General features: G+C 42.1%; 1 protein-coding gene and 1 long non-coding RNA gene across 13 annotated transcripts in view; one reads left to right on the top strand and one right to left on the bottom strand.

Annotated features, from left to right (window-relative positions):
* Positions 1-19,042, top strand: part of RTEL1 (regulator of telomere elongation helicase 1) — a 70,075-nt gene that overhangs the window by 15,864 nt on the left and 35,169 nt on the right. For all 12 annotated transcript variants that reach the window (XR_014549155.1, XR_014549156.1, XM_083618361.1 and 9 more), the window contains exons 8-21: positions 112-196; positions 2,004-2,069; positions 2,366-2,519; positions 3,188-3,226; positions 4,061-4,139; positions 5,676-5,773; positions 6,584-6,639; positions 8,793-8,867; positions 9,552-9,633; positions 12,261-12,393; positions 15,851-15,964; positions 17,145-17,185; positions 17,707-17,792; positions 18,604-18,681. Coding sequence is in view for 10 of the 12 variants with exons in the window: in XM_083618361.1 (XP_083474487.1) it covers positions 112-196; positions 2,004-2,069; positions 2,366-2,519; positions 3,188-3,226; positions 4,061-4,139; positions 5,676-5,773; positions 6,584-6,639; positions 8,793-8,867; positions 9,552-9,633; positions 12,261-12,393; positions 15,851-15,964; positions 17,145-17,185; positions 17,707-17,792; positions 18,604-18,681 (1,186 nt within the window). In the remaining 2 variants the exon portion in view is untranslated. The remainder of the gene's footprint in view (positions 1-111; positions 197-2,003; positions 2,070-2,365; positions 2,520-3,187; positions 3,227-4,060; positions 4,140-5,675; positions 5,774-6,583; positions 6,640-8,792; positions 8,868-9,551; positions 9,634-12,260; positions 12,394-15,850; positions 15,965-17,144; positions 17,186-17,706; positions 17,793-18,603; positions 18,682-19,042) is intronic.
* Positions 9,372-12,242, bottom strand: LOC310764855. Its single transcript, XR_014549280.1, has 2 exons — positions 11,059-12,242; positions 9,372-9,563 (listed from the first exon to the last, which is right to left on the bottom strand). It is a non-coding gene; the product is annotated as an uncharacterized lncRNA (long non-coding RNA).

Here is a 19,042-nt window from a genome sequence, read left to right as displayed (position 1 = left end):
CCCATTAAGAAGCTGACAAGAAACCCCTGAGAATCTTAATAAATGACTGTGGAAAGCATGTTGGTTGTCTTGTAGCACTGTGTACATTTCCCTCCCTCTCTCTTTAAACAGAGTTTGCCCTTACTATCTATCTCGGAGTTTGAAGCAGCAGGCAGACATCATTTTTATGCCTTATAACTATTTACTGGACCCAAAGGTATGTGGGGTATTACTTTAAAATTCGAGTCAGTTTTACTGAATATTTTAAGAGGATTTTAGTGGATATGCCAGTAAATTGCTTAATTAACTCATTACAGGAGACATTACAGATGCTAAATGCTTATCACATAAGGCAGAGATACCTGTTCGTGTGTTTCTTTTATTTTAACATATTTCCTTCTCAGAAAGGGAGATAGTTTTCTTCACTAGTTTTTTTTGTTGGAAGTCATCATGTAGCATTTCTCCCTTTCTTCCATCCTTCCAAATATGCTGAATATTGTTTGGTTTGTTGAGCTTCCCTGCTGGGCTAGGCATACAAGGGAGAACTTCAGTTGCTTTTCTTTGTTTTCATCATAGAAGCTTTCCCAGCCAAATTTCTCCCTTCTGTATAACTAATTCAAATCACAGGAGTCTCTGCATATCTCCCTGCATAAACTAGACTAACAAGGCTAGTTTAGTGGCAGTGCTATAGGAAAGCTAGAGCCATGTGGTCCTTGATCCATCTTGAATATGGTGCCATCTACTGAGTATTAGAAGCCTCTTTGAGCTCTGCTTTTAGAAAAAAAACTGCTTGTGTAGCCTTTATTCTCCCCTACCCCAGGGGTCAGCAACAAGCGGCTCCGGAGCCGCATGTGGCTCTTTTACACCTTTGCCGTGGCTCCAGGGCGGATACTAGCGAGGGGAGGAGGCGCATTGTGTGCCCCGACACTCCCCACTGTGGCGGGCGCTGTACTGGCTGTGACGTCGCATGGGGGCGGTGCGTGCGTTAGTCACGCACCGTCCCAACGTCACCTTCCCGCCCGCCCGCCTGCTACATTGTAAGGGGCATGTACGCTGGTCACTGCATTGAAAGGGGGCATGTACGCTGGTCACTGTTTTGAAGGGGAGTGAAGAACACACACACACAAAAAGGTAACTTGTTAATTTAACGTTTATTTCTATGAGGAGGAGTAATTCTGAGGGGTCAAACAAAGAAATAATAAAAAAGTGACAAAAAAGTTATTTTTATAATGACGAGTTTTGCGGCTCCCAGTTTTTTTTTTCTTCGGAAACGGGTCCAAGTGGCTCTTTTTGTCTTAAAGGTTGCAGACCCCTGCCCTACCCCCTTCTTTTGAAGGCTAAAAACCTTTTGTTTAATCATTACTGCAGGTTACCCGGATTCGAGTGACCTGTACTAGGATCTCATAGTGAAGTGTGGATAATAATGAAATTCCAGTACAGGTCACCATTTTGGGATTGTAGCAATGCAGATTTATGGATCATTTTCTAGTTATGAGGTTGATTGAATAATAGGGGTTTCTGATGTGCTGACAAAGCTGTCTCACTGTTTTTCTTCGTGAAATGTGCACCGAAGAAGCAAAATGACATGTTGCTTTGGTTTATTGGCATTAACTGTTCCTCAAACACGTGTGTGCAACATATAACACCCACACACAACTTCCTGCTTATTGTGGGATTTTAAAGGATATTTTGATGGATTGCCTTACTGTATGTTACTGGTTTTGATTGTACTTGCTATAATATTTTTTAGATACTGTTGTGCACCACCTTTAGATGTCTGCAAATCAGGCAGCATATAAAATATTTAATAAATAATAGGTTCGCAAGGAGCACCTGTGTGAGTGCCATTGAAATGGATGTTTACAGGACCATGTTGCACTTCTTTCATTGGGCCATGTGCAGCTGCTATACCTTGATAGACTGCTTTGTGATGGCAGACGTTTAAGGGTGGTTGCAAATAGTTGTAAACAAGTTGTCCCTGCCATCCTGCCTGACATATTCCCCCCCTTTTTTTAAATAAATAGAGTCGAAGAGCTCACAACTTGGACTTGAAGGGGGCTGTAGTGATACTTGATGAAGCTCACAATGTGGTAAGAAAAGATGCCCCTGGCTTCTCTCCATTTTTAACAGGCAAAGAGCCTTGTAGGTATGTTTTCATATAAGAATTCAAGTAATCTGTGACTATTTGTTCCCTCAATAAGTATTGAGCAACTGAGATGATAGGTCACTGGTGTTATTTTTAAAAGAATACTCTCTTCATTTGGTCCTTTGATAATGTTGGCTTCCTAGAGCAGGAATTGTCCTGACAGACAGACCCAAAGTGTGTGCATAGCTGATGTGGTTAACAGTGTACACTACAAGTGTAACTTTTTGTCTACACCCGTAGGAAAAGATATGTGAAGAGTTGGCATCGTTTGACTTGACACCCTATGACTTAGCTTCAGCTGTGGATGCCATTAACATAGTTCTGGAAGAACAAGTGAAAAACGTTCAGCAGAATGAAATGAACTCTGAATTCAATGTGGAGCCTGCCAGTTCAGGTAGATTGCCTGTATAGGGCAGTGATTTCTTGAATGCAACAAGAGATTCATTGGGCTGCATGCTTTTTGGAATTACTCTTAGGTTCTGCAAAATCAGTCTTCAGAACGTGGATTTTGGTTGCTAGGCAGTTGATGTATTAGGATTATGGCTGGCAACTCTTCTGTGAAACCCCAGTGAAAGAAAGATACTTGTGCAAGAACATGAAAATCTTTTGTGCAGCTGTGTATTAATGCCAGTGAGGCTTTTGCAAGATTTTTTTCAGTGCATTCATTGAGCTTGTTTAAAGGGATGTGTGTTTTGCATGCCAAGGCAAATCCAGTATAAATTAGGTACTTAAAAGCAAATTGTTTAAATGGCGCTTTTGATATTTGTGCTTTGGATTTCTGGATTTTGGTTTGGAGAATTGGTCAAGGAGGGAAATGAAGAGCACATAAAGCCTGCAGGATAGCCATCAGAATACTTTGCAGCCTTCCTGGCCTCCTCTCTTCCACTCATTCACAATCAAAGTCCAATAAGCATTTAACAGGCAGTGCATGTACATTGCACTTGGAAAGGTACATTAGTGTACAATCTAAATATTGAGATTTATACAGGATGGGTTGGGGGAAGAGACATTGATACAGTATTGCACTAGAAACTGCCTGAATAAGAATTCTTTCTGAAACAGGATTAAACATGGAGCTTGAAGACATTGCAAAGATAAAGCGTAAGTACAATTATTAGATTCATATTTTGTCTATAGAGAAGTTTTTTTAAAAAATGTTTTGGCAATGGGTGGCTTTCAGTTTAGCCAAGGCGATCATGTAGCTGATTACTCTCTCTATTGCACAGATATTCCAAATTTTGTACTTTATGCACCTCTTCGGTGCAGTAAATTAAAGATCTGTCAACGTAGGTAGTATGTGAAAAACTGAATGCCTTGAACAATACCCAAAGAGACTAGAGGAACATTTATTAAGGGTTGTGTGCGTGAGGGGAATGCACAGTATCCCTTGTGGAAGCAAATTCCTAATCACTTTGGTTTGAGAGAAACATACATGGTGGATGAGAAATGCTAGCTAATTTACTGACAACTTGTTGAATACTGAAGGATATTTCATGTTTATGCATTTGGCTGGCAAGCTACTACTCATTTGCATATTTTAATTGCCTGTAAACAATGTAATTTGCCTGTCATTTTTATGATATTGGCATATGGCAGATCATTGGTTGACTGGATTCTACTTATCTTACTCAGAAAGTATTACCCCCAAATGTGAAAATCTTACTTCAGCCCTAGAAAAAGTCCTTTGCTTTAGTTCTTTTTAAAAGTTATGTCCTGCTTTTCAGTAACAAGCCCACTGAGGTGGCCTGTTGTGTAAATGTGGCAATGCAACCTCCCCACCCTAAGGGAGTGTGTCATTTAGAAGGAGCCCTTTTCTTGTTGGGAAGGCAGTGAGAGAGTGCCTGTGTTGCAGTCTTGTCTGAGGAGAAAGAGCAGGATAATTTGGTTATATGCCAGCTGCATAACATTCCTCCTCTTCCTTTGTTTGCCTTCAAGAGATTCTTCTTCAGCTAGAAAACGTTATAGATGCTGTCGAGCTGCCCCCAAGTGGAAGTGGACTCACTAAAGATGGAAGGTATGTTTCAGGAGATACAAAGCGTGTGCCAAGTTGGCATTTCTTGTTTTTGTGTGCCTGCCCATAGACTCATAAAATTGCTTTGTTGCTTGTTTTATGGTGTAGGGGGTTTCCTTGAGAATCTTGGGCCTGAGTCACCCAGGTTTTCTGGAGCTCAGTTGTTGCTGCTGGAAATTGTAGCTGCAAAGAGGTTGCTTGATGAAGCAGGACAAAGGGTCAGACTGGGACACTCAGTTCAAACCCTTGCTTGACTGTGAAGCTCACTGGGTGTCCCGTCAGGTCAAGTAGTACATATAATGTTTAGACTAGTAAGCAGTGAAGCTCATTTGGAGGCCTTGGGGTACCTACTACCTCTCTGCTTAACATATTCTACAAGGTTGTTATAGGGAATGAACAAGTCATTTATGCCACCTTGAATGATAGGTGGGATATAAATATAATAGATTAATGAAATATTGCTTAGCCTGCCCTATCTTGCAGGTTGGTTTGGGAGGATAAAATGTCCAGAGGATACACTATTGGGGGAAGGGTTGATTACAAATACCAAATAAAACAAATCACTTGACATTCATCAATCCACTGCGTTTCACATTTTCAAAAACAGAAACTATTTTTTAAAAGAAGGTTTCTAGCCCTCATGTTTATGGAGGCTCATCAAGCTTTGGTAGGAGGTGGTGGATGGTATTCAACTAAGGTTAAAGGTGAAGGTACCCCTGACTGTTAGGTCCAGTTGCGGACGACTCTGGGGTTGCACGCTCATCTTGCTCTACAGGCCAAGGGAGCCGGCGTTTGTCCATAGACAGCTTTCAGGTCATGTGGCTGGCATGACTAAGCCGCTTCTGGCGAAACCAGAGCAGTGCATGGAAACATTTAACTTCCCGCCAGAGCGGTACCTATTTATCTACTTGCACTTGACGTGCTTTCGAACTGCTAGGTGGGCAGGAGCTGGGACCGAACAATGGGAGCTCACCCCATCGCGGGGATTCAAACTACAGTGGTACCTCAGGTTAAGTACTTAATTCGTTCCGGAGGTCTGTTCTTAACCTTAAGCACCACTTTAGCTAATGGGGCCTCCTGCTGCTGCCGTGCCGCCGGAGCCCGATTTCTGTTCTTATCCTGAAGCAAAGTTCTTAACCTGAAGCACTATTTCTGGGTTAGCGGAGTGTGTAACCTGAAGCGTATGTAACCTGAAGCATATGTAACCCGAGGTACCACTGTACTGTTAAGTAAAACATATTTGATTACCACTCTCTGTTACAGAAGAGGTTCTCCATACTTACAGGGAGGAATTCAACATAGCATTAGGCAGATTGCTCTTTCAGTGCAAGCTTTTCTGCTTGTCTGATGGAATGATCTGCCTTTTCCGGGGTTGATTCTGAGTAGTTCTTCTAACTCCATATACATAATGTTTATATGTTCTAAGAACCATAGAATACCTTAGTGAGAAATGGAGTGAGACTGTTTTGTATTTTGTCCTTTGGTTAGCTACTAGGATAAGACTCAGTATTTTGTTTATGTTTCTTCTTGAAATTACAGCTATATATTTGACCTGTTTGAAAAGGTCCAAATCACATCCCAAACCCAAGCATCTCTCCTTGAGTCACTGGAACAAATCTTACAGTATTTAGCAGGCCGTAAGTGTACACATTGTACTTTGGAAAAATAGGGGGTGGGGAGAAAGTTTGAAAGTAGAGTATAATATTGTGAGAGTGCACAGCATTGCATGAGCCCAAGAAACAGACCTGAAAATAGTTAAGGTGCATCTAGAGAAAATGAAACAAGGCGGGAGACAACTAGCATACAGGTGAGAGATTCATGGTGAATATGATTGAACACAAGAACTCATTATGAAACCTATTCTGTATGGTGGGGATGGTGAATAAGCAAGAGATCCTAGAATCTCTTGGGAAGAGATCCTAGAATCTTCAGAGGCATCTTATGATAAGTTTGCTAAACATTTTGAGTATACAATTTTTTGTGTCAGTTGTTTTGAGTTTCTTTTGTGAAAAAGAAGAAAAGTGACTAATAAATGTAATAAATAAGAATATGTAATAAAATTGCTTATATCTTCTCTGACCTTGATGCCTCATTTGTAACAGTGTTTGGGGCTATTACCAGAATGCCATCAGGGCCAAGTTCGTGGGATGAGTTTCAGTTGATGTGTCCTGAGGATGTAGACGGGGTACTCTGTGGCTGATCTTTTGTGTCCTTCCCCCTTGCCCATGATGGCTAATTATTTCTAGTAAAAGGAGATTGAGTCCAGAAAGTAATTAATGCCTGATTTTGTTGGAATTCATTTTATTAGTTTTGACCAGGGCACTGTAGCAGATGCCAGAATCTTTGTCCAGTGCCTCCATGCCTACAACGCAGTGTTCATAAATGGATTTTTGATGATTGTGAGAAAAGTCATGTAAAAATGTTACAATATTCTCCCCTGCCTTTAGGTACTGGCATATTCATCAATACAGCTGGGTTGCATAAATTTACAGACATAATTCAGGTAAATATATGTTGCCTCCTCTTTTGTAGTTTCAAAGACTGAAAGGCACCATGGAGAGAGTTTTAAATTCAGTAATAACATTCCAAGTGAGCTATTCATGTCATTCTGTGAATATCTTCATAATGCACATTATGTAAACCTGGGGCAAGTTGGTAATTAGAGAACAGGATGGTTAAAACCACTTTACAGAATTCTGCTGCACTCTCATGTTCAACCTGCTCAGGTCCGAAGCTGTGATAAGGTAGGGTGGTTGGTTGTGTCTGTGTAAGTTTATTATAATGAAGGAAAAATAAATTCTGCTTGATGGTGGCAGCAGTCAAGGCTGTGGTCATTTCCACTTGGTATTCTTTGTCTTTGAAGAGAGGCTTTGAATGCCAGCTTACTGTGCACAATGGAATGAGAGTTCCAAGGGATGTGGTCTGCATTTTCCAGTTTAGAAACTATAGCATATTTGTGATTCACTAGAACATAATTGGAAAGATTTAAGGAGACCAGATTGAGCTGGTGCAGTGTAAACCGGGCATAGACCACTGGTCATTTTAGCTAGGGATGATGGGAGTTGTAGTCCCAAAACATATGGAGGGCTGAGTTTGCCTATGCCTGGTGTAAACCTTTCCTGCAGATCAAGAACAAATCCTATGGGAATCCTATCCTTTAGACACAGTAACCTCTATGTTTGCTTTGAGCACTGGATGGGTCTTGACAGGAAATGCTGGTGAGGGTAAACAAGATGATGATAGAGTCAGGAAAAAAAGAGCAGTAGAAAAATCTGGGTAGATTTAGGCTGGAGAAGAAGAGGATGACCAGGAAATTGACAGTGTCTAAAACCAAGAGGTTGGGTATGTTTAGTCTGCAGAAGAAAAGATTAAAGGGAGATGCATTCACTTGTGGTATTTCTACATAGGTTTTCATTTCAAATCTTCCAGATTCCAGACAAGTCGTTATCCATTGCAATTATAGGAAATTACAATTATAGGAAATGAACTAGGACTTATTTAACTTGTTCATAAACTTAATGCAAATGAGTTAATTTTTTTGTACATGGATTAAGTTTTGATAGCCTTAATTTCGCTCTTTCTACAGTGCCATGAAGTTTATTTAAGAGTACTGAGAAACCTTTTGCTCCTCAGGGTACCATCCTTTCAGACTGCCTAAACTTGCTTCATATTAATACCTTATAATATAGGAAATGCAAATCTATCCAAGCTGTTTTATCCAAGATATTAGCAGTGATTCTTGGCCATTTCCCCTACCACAAAATGTCCAACAGCATCTCCTGCCTAGCTACCAGTAATAATGAAATTAACTGGGGTTTTTTTAGAAACAGAATTGTAGTAGGCCATTCATTTTTATTAACTTCTTGAGCTCTCTGATGTAGTTGTTTTAACTTCCACTAGGGGGTGATCACTCTCCAAGCTATAATATATACTGTACTTTTCCATGTATAAGACTAGGTTGCCTTTTTTTTTTTTTACTTTAAAATAAGGTTAAAAATCTGGGGGCATCTTATACACGAATAGTGCAAATGCCCATTTTCTAAATTTGGGGTCCCTAAAAGTAGGGGGTGTTTTATACATTGGGGCATCTTATACACAGAAAAATACAGTACTTATAAAATATATTTGGATAGTAGGGCAGCAATAGTTATTCTAATAAAACACATCATATTGTCATTGTATATGTTTATTGGTGTTTACGCATTTGTAGAGTACATTTATTGATGAATTAGGCATGATAATATGCCAGTTAAATTATATACGAGTGAGGCGGTTTGGAAAGGTTGGGCAGGGCAGAGTGAGTTGGGGGGGGCGTGCCCCCCTAGTAATACTAAAGTAAAGGTAAAGGTACCCCTGACCGTTAGGTCCAGTCACAGACGACTGGAGTTGCGGCGCTCATCTCGCTTTACTGGCTGAGGGAGCTGACGTACAGTTTCTGGGTCATGTGGCCAGCATGACTAAGCAGCTTCTGGCGAACCAGAGCAGTGCATGGAAACACGGTTTGTGGATAACCAGCAAAAATCCTTCTCTCTTTTGAAATTATTTTGTTGTTATGATGAAGCCATTCAGAAGCATGCTGAATCTTATTTACCGTGCTTGAAAGGCATGGAGCATTTTCCCTCCCCATCTTACATTTTCTCCCGTCTTGTTTCCTAGACTGTTTTTAACTTCCGTCCATCAGAAGGCACGTCTAGTTCGATCCTGGGCTGCTCGGTCTCAAAGTATTATAAGGTATGTTTCACTGTTCTGAGGCTGATTTCCTACTTGGGCTTGCCAATCAGAAGGTTGGCGGTTTGAATTCCCGTGACGGGGTGAGCTCCTGTTGCTCGATCCCTGCTCCTGCCAACCTAGCAGTTCGAAAGCATGTCAAAGTGCAAGTAGATAAATAGGCACTGCTCCGGCAGGAAGGTAAACGGCGTTTCTGTGCACTGCTCTGGTTCGCCAGAAGCGGCTTAGTCATGCTGGCCACATGACCCGGAAGCTGTACGCCGGCTCCCTCAGCCAATAAAGCGAGATGAGTACCGCAACTCCAGAGTCGGTCACAACTGGACCTAATGGTCAGGGGTCCCTTTACCTTTACCTTTATGATGCCGAAAAATCAAAAGATTTTACTTTTTATAGGCTTAGCAATAAATGGTTGAATTAAGTTTGAGGAAAAAGAGGGTGCATGAGTTCACCATAGTATAATTAGTGACTTTATACCTTTTCAGTTGTAAGATATTGCAAAAGAGTAAGTTAATATCTTTTCAGAATTTATTCAGTTCCTTGTTTAAACTGCATAGGCCCACCTACAACATGTTGCCTACTAGTAGAAGCTGGTTCTGTTCACTGCTCCCTTACAAACTTCATTGTGGTGATGCAAGTAGCATAGACGTCCTATTCTTTTACTTCATATTTATTGATTCTGCTTCTTAGGTCCACATCCATCTAGATGCAAGTAATCATAAAAAGAAGCAGAGGACAGACCTGTGGAACTCGTCAGCAACTAAAAAACAAGGTGACAGTGCTGATACGTTGCTTTGATCATCTAAATCTTTCAGCCCAGGTTTCTTCAACTTAAATTGGAACTGGAGGCAGCTTTGTGTGCCATGACAGCAATCTATAATCTCATTTGGCCAGGACATTTTCTAGCCAGCTTTTGTGAAACCATTGCGTAGTTTTGTCATTGCGCTATGTAATTGTGCTTCCAAAATTTAATGTTGTGTTTGAAGGAATTGATGCTGTGCTGTTGATTTTGGGAAGAACTGAGGGGGCAAAGATAGGCAAAAGCAGGGCAAACAATGGCATGACCATGTGGGTTAAGTAGTCAAGGACTGGGAGTCTTAGGAAGGAAGCTAGGAGGACCAGTATTGACAGGAAACTGCCATCAGCTCAGAGGCAAGAGGTGGAAGGGCAGTTGTGTTACAGGGAGCCTCCGAAGAGCATGCTCTTCCTCCGGGGAGGAGGGAAGCCCCGCCTCCAGTGGGGAATGGATGCAGGGATCAGAAGATGCTAGAGAGAGCCGCAACACCAAGCCTGAGCAAAGGGGAGGGGAGGCAAGTCCCCCTTTGCCAGCGCCCTCTCTGCGCAGTCGGTTCGCAAGCAGAGAGGGGAGGAGAAGGATGGGGGTCAAAAGACTGTTATGCTGGGGAAGGTTTAAGGTCCGCCCACTCCCAGATTCTTCTAGTGATTGAGCAGACATGGACTTGAGACGCTCTGCACTGTAAATGTTTTTGTACAGATAATAAAGCCTGGAAAAGACCGGTGGGAGTCTTGCCTGTTCGCTCTCGAGCAACCACGCCGGCACATAACAATTATCTTCCATTTTCATTCCCCAGATGATATGCATCAGCCTTTTGACTGCACACACGGACTCCTTACCTCCCTCTATGCCACAAGTTGTCATTAAATCAGGAAACCTAAATTTAAACAGATTTCCCTGTTTTGCTGCTATCTTTGGAATAAGCTGACTTCAAACTGTGGCTTAATATTCTGGCTTGTACTGAAGTTTGCAACCATGGTTCCCCTGCTTTGGACAAAATGGGAATCAATGCTTAATTTAGAGCACGGGTGGGAAACCTGTGGCCCTCCAGACGTTGCTGGACTACAGATCCCATCATCCTTGGTCAGTGGCTATATCAGCAAGGGATGATGGTGGTTGGAGTCCAACAGCATCTGAAAGGTTACATATTTCCCATCCCTAAATTAGAATTAAGTACTGATTTGTTTGCAGTTTGAATGAAAGGAGGTGTACAGAAGCAAAGGGTGTGTGTATATCTCACATTATTACAATAGCCAAACTTGGTGTGTTCTAAAGAGCAAAAATGAATTCATTTGACCTTTAGCCTCTAATGATGCTGAAGGTATGTTCCCATATAAATATTTCACCCCCCACAGTTGTTGTCGTAAGTAATTTGATAAATTATATTTATTTTACACATACCAATTCTGAGTGGGGAAAACTATTGTTTAGCTTTACTTCAAGTACTTCCTACTGTTCATAGCATGTCCTTGTACTTTAGTTCCAGAAACTCTTGCAGGCGGTCTATGCAGTACACATTTTCCTTGTTTAGAAATGTGGTGAATAATACAGAAAACAATCTGGAGTGTTGATAAGAGAACCTTGAGAATTGAAGTAACAATGGCATTGCCTACAAATACAGATCTCGCAATTCATTTGCTTGTTCCATGCTCTGCCTCTACTTTCTTTTGTGCCAGAAATGTGATACCGAGTGAAGTGCCAACTTAAATGGTCACCTTCCCAAACTTGATATCCCCTCCTCCCTTCCATGTAAATACAGAGTCAGTCCATGTCATACAGAGCAAAGTGAAAGAGGTTCTCTGAATATACTCTTATGTTTTTCACCCCTGCCAGGCAACTGTGCCGTGTATAAAATCTGTAGGTTTGGTGAATTCATCTCTCACAGCCCATCATTCAACCATCTCAGCATTTCTCTATCTTCTCATGTCCTACGGCTAAGCACTTTTTGAAAGTGCTACCTGCCAGTGATAGAATACATAGCTGCATTGAATTTTTTATTTTGTCCCAAGTTAGCCAATGGCTACTTCTAGTCAATGTGTTCATCCTTCAGAACAGTTTTTCTAGAGGCGATATGGTGAGCTGTCTGCGCTCAGATCTGACTCTCCTTGTATCTATGCAGTTCTGCAGTGATAAACATTGAGGTACACCCAGATACTGCTTTCCTTCCTAAGATAGAATTGTTTTATATCAGTCAGGAACTTGCTCTACCTAACTTCTTCTCTTCTCCATCAGAAGGGAAACCAGTTCTGCACAAGACATTAAAATAAAGTTGCCTTTCTACTTGGAAACATCTTCCAAGGCTCTAGGGGCATTTATAAGATACTGCTCTGTACAAAGGACCACTCAAAGGATCCTTTTAATAGTGTTTACATGTTTTAGGGTATTTTAAAAAAATAATAACTTTTGTAAAAGTTTTTTGGAACTCACAATTTCTTAATGCTGTGCATCAAGGCTGTCTGAGAAGATGTTAATTAGTTCAAGGCCCGTGGTTGCTTACAAGTGGCCTGCTATATCTGCTTGCAGTAACTTACGGATCAGTGCTCTTTGCTCCAGCCACAGTGAATACCTCTTAATATTTTGCCTTGGTATTTTGTTTGATACAGGAAAGGTCTTGAGCTATTGGTGTTTCAGTCCTGGATACAGCATGCACGAGTTAGTTCGTCAGGAAGTCCGAACAATCATTCTCACTAGCGGGACACTCTCTCCACTGTCGTCTTTTACTATGGAAATGCAGATGTGAGTCTCTTTCTGTTGTTCCTATGACAAAAGGCAGCTTGAGTTAGGTCATATCCTGTCCTGGGTTTCAATGAAAGTCATTGAGGAATAAGTACGGGATTTTCAGGTTCAAGGTTTATTTCTTACGTGTGGGATGCTTTTGACAAGGTATTTGAAGAAACATCATCACACATTTCCTGTGATGCAAAGTGAGCCCTGAGCACACCAGTGATTGGCTGTTCTTGGAGGTCAGTTTCAGTACATGTGGAAGTGCCATGGGAAAAGAACTCCCTCTAAATCGTTTGGAAATTGGCACCGGTTTAAACCTGCCTCTTGAATTTACTAATTTGCCATTTAATTGTGATCTAAGGAGGAGGATGATAATTGATTGCTCGCTCTTCACCCTATTGTCCCAGGGCAGGTTACAGCAAGTAAAACACAGTGTTAAAACAAGCTTAAAACAACCCACAATCACAGAAATAAGGTGGGTCCTAAAAATATACGTGGCAGAGAGATGCCCAAAAAAATTACTGAAGAGATACATTTTCTTTCTCTTTTTAGTCTACTTATTTTGAGGCAATTAATTACATACTGGACCACTATTTATGTTCATATTAACAGATGTTCAGTTTTAAATGCTGTTGTGCGATAGATTAGTCCACAATGACCAACCAGATCATAGAATCTTAAGAGCCGGAAGGGACCCTGACTTACTCAGTTTTTTGCTTCTTGCGTATTCTCCTGCCCAAAGCTCAAACCACCAACCTTCCGGTTAACAGCCAGGCACACTGGCCCATTGCGCCGCCTGAGGTGCTCAGGTGCCTGAGGCTAGAAGACTCGTTCTTTAAATTTCTGCCTGTTGGCTAAATGCACCTTTTTGCTTGGGCTTGCCTCTTCGGTACTGTGTATTTTATGTGCACATACTCTACCTCATTATTTTGGGGCATCCCTGTTTCTACGTCATTCCATACCACCAGTTACTTGTTTTAGCTGACCAGACTCCTTTTTTCAAAGGACCTATACACTTAGGTTTAAAAATATCCTCTGGCTTGCTGACATGTGACGCATCCGCATGAAGGGTTCATTTGCCCAGGGCACACAGGGATCATGTGACTTTGATGATCAACATAACAACCTCTCTCCAGTTTTTTGTCCCTGCCTCTACCCATCCAGTTTGTGCATAACCTCTCTCTATTTCTGGATTGTGCTTTGTTTCCCCCGCTTCCATTTTCGACTCCACCTCTTTCTCAGTTTCTTGCTCCTTGACTGTCTGTTCGCTACATATTTTTATGTGTGTGAAAAAAATCCTTACCTTTCCCGTATTACTTTCTCCCCCATCGTTGTGCCCGGACACTGAGGTCCAGTGCCGAGGACCTTCTGGCGGTTCCCTCGTTGCGAGAAGCCAAGTTACAGGGAACCAGGCAGAGGGCTTTCTCAGTAGTGGCACCCGCCCTGTGGAACACCCTCCCACCAGATGTCAAAGAGATAAACAACTACCAGACTTTTAGAAGACATCTGAAGGCAGCCCTGTTTAGGGAAGCTTTTAATGTTTAATAGACTATTGTATTTTAATATTCTGTTGGAAGCCACCCAGAGTGGCTGGGGAAATCCAGCCAGATGGGCGGGGTATAAATAAATTATTATTATTATTTATTTATTTATTTATTTATTTATTTATTTATTTATTTATTTATTTATATCCCCTCTTCTTTGCTGCTATGGTGCCTGCAGGCAAAGATATGCTTAGTTCTCAGTCTGAAAAGTGGGACAGCGAAGACAAATACCTTCCAGATCGGCCTATAGCCAGACTGGCAAAAGCAGGACCCAGTGAGACCCCCTACTTGGTGAAAGGTTACTATTATTCAGTCGCCCGGTCAAAACACCTCACCCATGGGGCCTGTGCAAGTGCTGGGATTGCAGCAGGCAGCGCTGGAAGACCCAAGTGCTTCCAGCCATGAATTCTCCCCATGTGGAATCTCTCTTGGCCACCAGGCTTGGGGTTAGAAGAGCATAGGAGGCTGCATGAGGATTTGGCAGCCAACAGGCCCCTCACTTCACAGGCCAGCACCCTTTCCCCCACCTCTACAGTTGGAGCAGCAGCCATATTCACTAGAGCACCAGTCTTCAGCTGCTGGATCAGAACCCTCTGTCAAGCCCCAGCCTGATCTAAGGCAGGTCACAACAGCAGCATTGCTGCCATAAAATACACGGTAAAGACATGGGTCCCCAAATGCATGTTTAAGTTAAAGTTGGGTCCCGTCTCTGAAAAAGTGTGGCGACTACTGATCTCAAAGAGTTAGGCTGCAGTGTTTTCTTTGGCCACCAGAGGCCATCAAAGGACACGATAAGTTTAGTACAGGGGTAGACAACCTAAGGCCTGGGGGCCACATGCGGCCCAATCGCCTTCTAAATCGGGCCCGCGGACAGTCCGGGAATCAGCCTGTTTTTACATGAGTAGAATGTGTGCTTTTATTTAAAATGCATCTCTGGGTTATTTGTGGGGCCTGCCTGGTGTTTTTGCATGAGTAGATTGTGTGCTTTTATTTAAAATGCATCTCTGGGTTATTTGTGGGGCATAGGAATTCGTTCATTCCCCCCCCCCCCCAAAAAAAAAAATATAGTGCAGCCCACCACATGGTCTGAGGGACGGTAGACCGGCTCACAGCTGAAAAAGGTTGCTGACCTCTGGTTTAGTGCCTTCTATTTCAGCTAATAGGGGAACTTTCCTTTCTAAATGACAGCAGAGCCCGGTAGGCTTATCACAGCTTTACATTTCCTCTTCGAGTGGCTTTGCTGAGTTTTCTTCATTCTTTTGTCTTTCCTGTTATCATCTCTCAGATTTTAGAGCTTTATCACAGACCAAAAGAAAAGAAAAGAAGGGAAACTCGAGGGAGGTTGTTATACTAATAATCAAAGTCACATGATCCCTGGGGAAATCAGAAAATAAAACTCCTCATACAAGTTCATTATACAAGTTCATTATACCAGCCTAGAAGGTCTATGCATGGTAAATGACCTAATGTTCCTTTCTGGCTTCACGGCTGTGATCCCAGAACACTGGAGGTAGACTGCACACATATATCTAGATATCTATCATATAACTTTTAAAAGAAACTGCAGATCGCTAAGAGCATCATTCTCTTTAAAATTTTTTTTTTTTTATTGATTTTCCAATATTTTTCCAAAAACAGCCTCATTATAATAGCGGAATCGGGGGCAGTCACGGCAGCCAGAGTGCTCTGTGCACCCAGTCCCTTTGCCTGCCCTTGCATTCCATGGGGAAACTGAGTGCCAGACCGCCAGTCAAACTTTGGATGGGAGCCTGGTTCCTCTTCCAACCGAAGAGGAATGCAGATAATGGAATTCCCCCATCAATTTCTGATTAACTCCATCTGTCTCTCTCAGGATTAAGCTAAACTATAAAGTCTATAGAACTGACAGGTTGGTGAAGTCTGACTGCCTTTCTGTTTTCCTTTAGTCCCTTCCCAGTTTGTTTGGAAAACCCACACGTTATCGATAAACACCAGATTTGGGTGGGCATAATCCCTAAAGGACCTGATGGTGGTTTGCTGAGTTCCACCTATGAAAAAAGGTAATAGGGTTCCTTCCTTCCAGTTTAATAATCTTGTTGCAGACTTGGGTACTGCATCAATTTACTGCACATGCGCTCGACACAAATTCTCTGCAGAAAAATCGTATTTGTGATTTTTGAGAATACAGAGCCCAAATTCATACGTAACAAAATGCTTTATGAGACTGTGTTATAGTGAGACTTGAATTTGACCCCTCCCTCTCTTCACTCCTTCACATGCAAAGGAAAAACAGTTAATATTTTCATTTTCTGTTGTGGAACAAACCCCAGCTTTCTGTTTACTCTAAAATACAATTTTTTTAGGTCCAGCTACTAGACCTGTGCAAGGTGTTCCAAGTGTGACTGCACCAGTTTTGCATAATGATATTGGGAGTTTTTGTTTCATTCCCATTCCTAATAACCCCTAATAGGGGATTCACATTTTTCACAACTGCAACACACTGGGTCAATATTTTCATCAAGATATCCACAATGAGCCCAATATCTCTCTTTCTGGATCAGTCACCTCTAATTCAGAGAGGAAGGTGCGGGAGGCAAACACAAAAGAGCCAGAAAGTAGAGGAAACTTGTGAGAAGTTTCTGTTTCAGAGTTAGAACTTCACTATATGACTCTCTGTGGCCAGAGATAAGAGTCCACTCCACGTAGGACAATAAGCATGATTTCTGAGGAAGGCTAAACCAGGCACTGCACTCATTTCAACCCCACCTACCCTTTTTTGTTAGTTTAATGACCATGGGCGGCATGGGGGTGGGCAGGGAAGGCAAAGCCCCCTTCCTCAAACAAAGAGATTCCTTCCCCCCATTTGCTGGACTTCCATTAACATATCCTGTTAATTTTTTTCAGTGATCTTAACACGCTCACCTAGAAATATACTTTGCCTCTTCTGTCCCCCACCCATTGTTTTCTAGTGTTGACACTGTTAATGACTCAGCTATTTAAACTTTTATAACTTCTGTAGATGATTCTTTGGATCATATGACTAGATACATTCTAATAAATTACAGGGACCTGTTTTTTCGGTGACTCAGTCAATAGGGGAAAGAAGAGAGTGATAGTCATGTCTTAAGGGTGACAAACGGTTCATTGTATTCCTTTGGTGATGACTGTGGGGGCACCAGGCATTCTTTACTTTCCAGCATGTAGAAGCTGAATGCTGATGGGTAGTTGTTGTTTTTGCAGATTTTCATCAGAGTGTCTGTCATCTCTTGGGAGAACAATAGGTAAGATCGAGAAGACCTTCTGCTCCAACATGACTGAAATCCACACGGATTTAAATCAACACTGTGCACTTAGCCAAGCAATGCAGCTGCTATACCAGGGGTAGGCAACCTAAGCCCCGGGGGCCGGATGCGGCCCAATCGCCTTCTGAATCCGGCCCGCAGACGGTCCAGGAATCAGCGTGTTTTTACATGAGTAGAATGTGTGCTTTTATTTAAAACGCATCTCTGGGTTATTTGTGGGGCATAGGAATTCGTTCATTTTTATATATATTTTTGGTCAAAATATAGTCCAGCCCCCCACAAGGTCTGAGGGACAGTGGACCGGCCCCCTGCTGAAAAAGTTGTGCTGGTCTCCCACCAACTGAGGCGCTAAATACTGTTGGGGGGTGGAAATGTGTCCTTGACTCCTCCACCCTTGAAGAGCTGCTGCCAATCAAAATGCAAATAAAATTTTTAATTAAAAAAAAATAGTGAAATCAGGGTGAACTTGGTCTTAATATTTGTTTGTTTTGTTTTGGCAGGTAATCTTGTTCGAATCACACCACATGGGCTGCTTGTTTTCTTCCCTTCATATCCTGTCATGGATAAAAGCCTGGAATATTGGAGAGTAGGTTTCCATGGCCTTTTCTGTCCTATAAAGCGACATTAAGCAATATGCATTGTTCACGCTGCTCGTCATTAACGAGAACCTATACAAACAATATTGGTGTTTGAGTTGAGTGGATTTGTGCACAGTTTTGACAGATGGTAAGGAAATAATAAGATTGTTCCACACAGTCTTCAGCGCAGTCCTCATTAACTGCTGTCACTGCATTGTTGCCAAAAAGGAGTTGAATGGTGACATGGCTTAAAGCTGTAACTATTGGCAGCCTGAGCATCTTCCCCATCTGATCTGAAGCGATACGATCAGATTCTATACAATGAGGAGTTAGGCAAAGTAACTTGTTCACCAGAGGGCATAAAACACAACTGAGATGGCATTACCTTACAGGTTCCAACAGCTATCACCTCTCATTCATGTTCTGGCTTGATTCAAATTAGTGCAATGATTTGCAATAATTTTAATTTAAAATGTTCTGGCTTGTGGCATTGGAATAAAGCAAGATACTATATTTCTTGTTTACTTTAGGAAACCTTGAGTTTCAAAAATACTCACATGTTGGAAACATGCCCCAGGGTTCTTGCTTGCTTATCCAAAGAATCAGAGCTTGTTGTCTGGTGCTAACAGGCATGAAACCTTTGTCCGGTTTTGGTGTGGAGGCGGGGGTGTGTGTGTGTGTCTTAGGTGACTGCACACCTGCTTTTATTCCATCTATCAAGCAGGCAGGAAAATCCCACACCTTGTTTGAAGTAGCTGATTCACTTGCTTGACTCACTTGTACTAGTCCCTCTCTTTCTCTCTCTCTGTTTTCTCACAGGAGCATGATTTTGCTGGAAGAATTGAAGCAGTTAAACCAATGTTTGTGGAACCAAGAAACAAAGGAACCTTCACAGAGGTTGGCAAAACTTTACACTGTTATGCTGCATAGTAACTTGGTTCCTGACTGCTTAGTCAGACTGCTACTGAGCAACCTTGAGCCGGGTCCCAGGGAAAAGAGAATTTGGTTGTTAGTGATGTCCAATATACAGCTTGAGATTGTTGTTGTTTAGTCGTTTAGTCGTATCCTACTCTTTGTGACCCCATGGACCAGAGCATGCCAGGCACTCCTGTTCCAGTGCCTCCCGCAGTTTGGTCAAACTCATGCTGGTAGCTTCGACAACACTGTCCAACCATCTCGTCCTCCGTCGTCCCCTTCTCCTTGTGCCCTCCATCTTTCCCAACATCAGGGTCTTTTCCAGGGAGTCTTCTCTTCTCAT

The sequence above is a fragment of the Podarcis filfolensis genome (assembly GCF_964270895.1).
Source record: "Podarcis filfolensis genome assembly, chromosome: 6".
Classification (NCBI taxonomy): Eukaryota; Metazoa; Chordata; class Lepidosauria; order Squamata; family Lacertidae; genus Podarcis; species Podarcis filfolensis.
The sequence above is the reverse complement of the archived record's forward strand: the minus strand, read 5'-3'. Positions and strand labels throughout refer to the sequence as shown.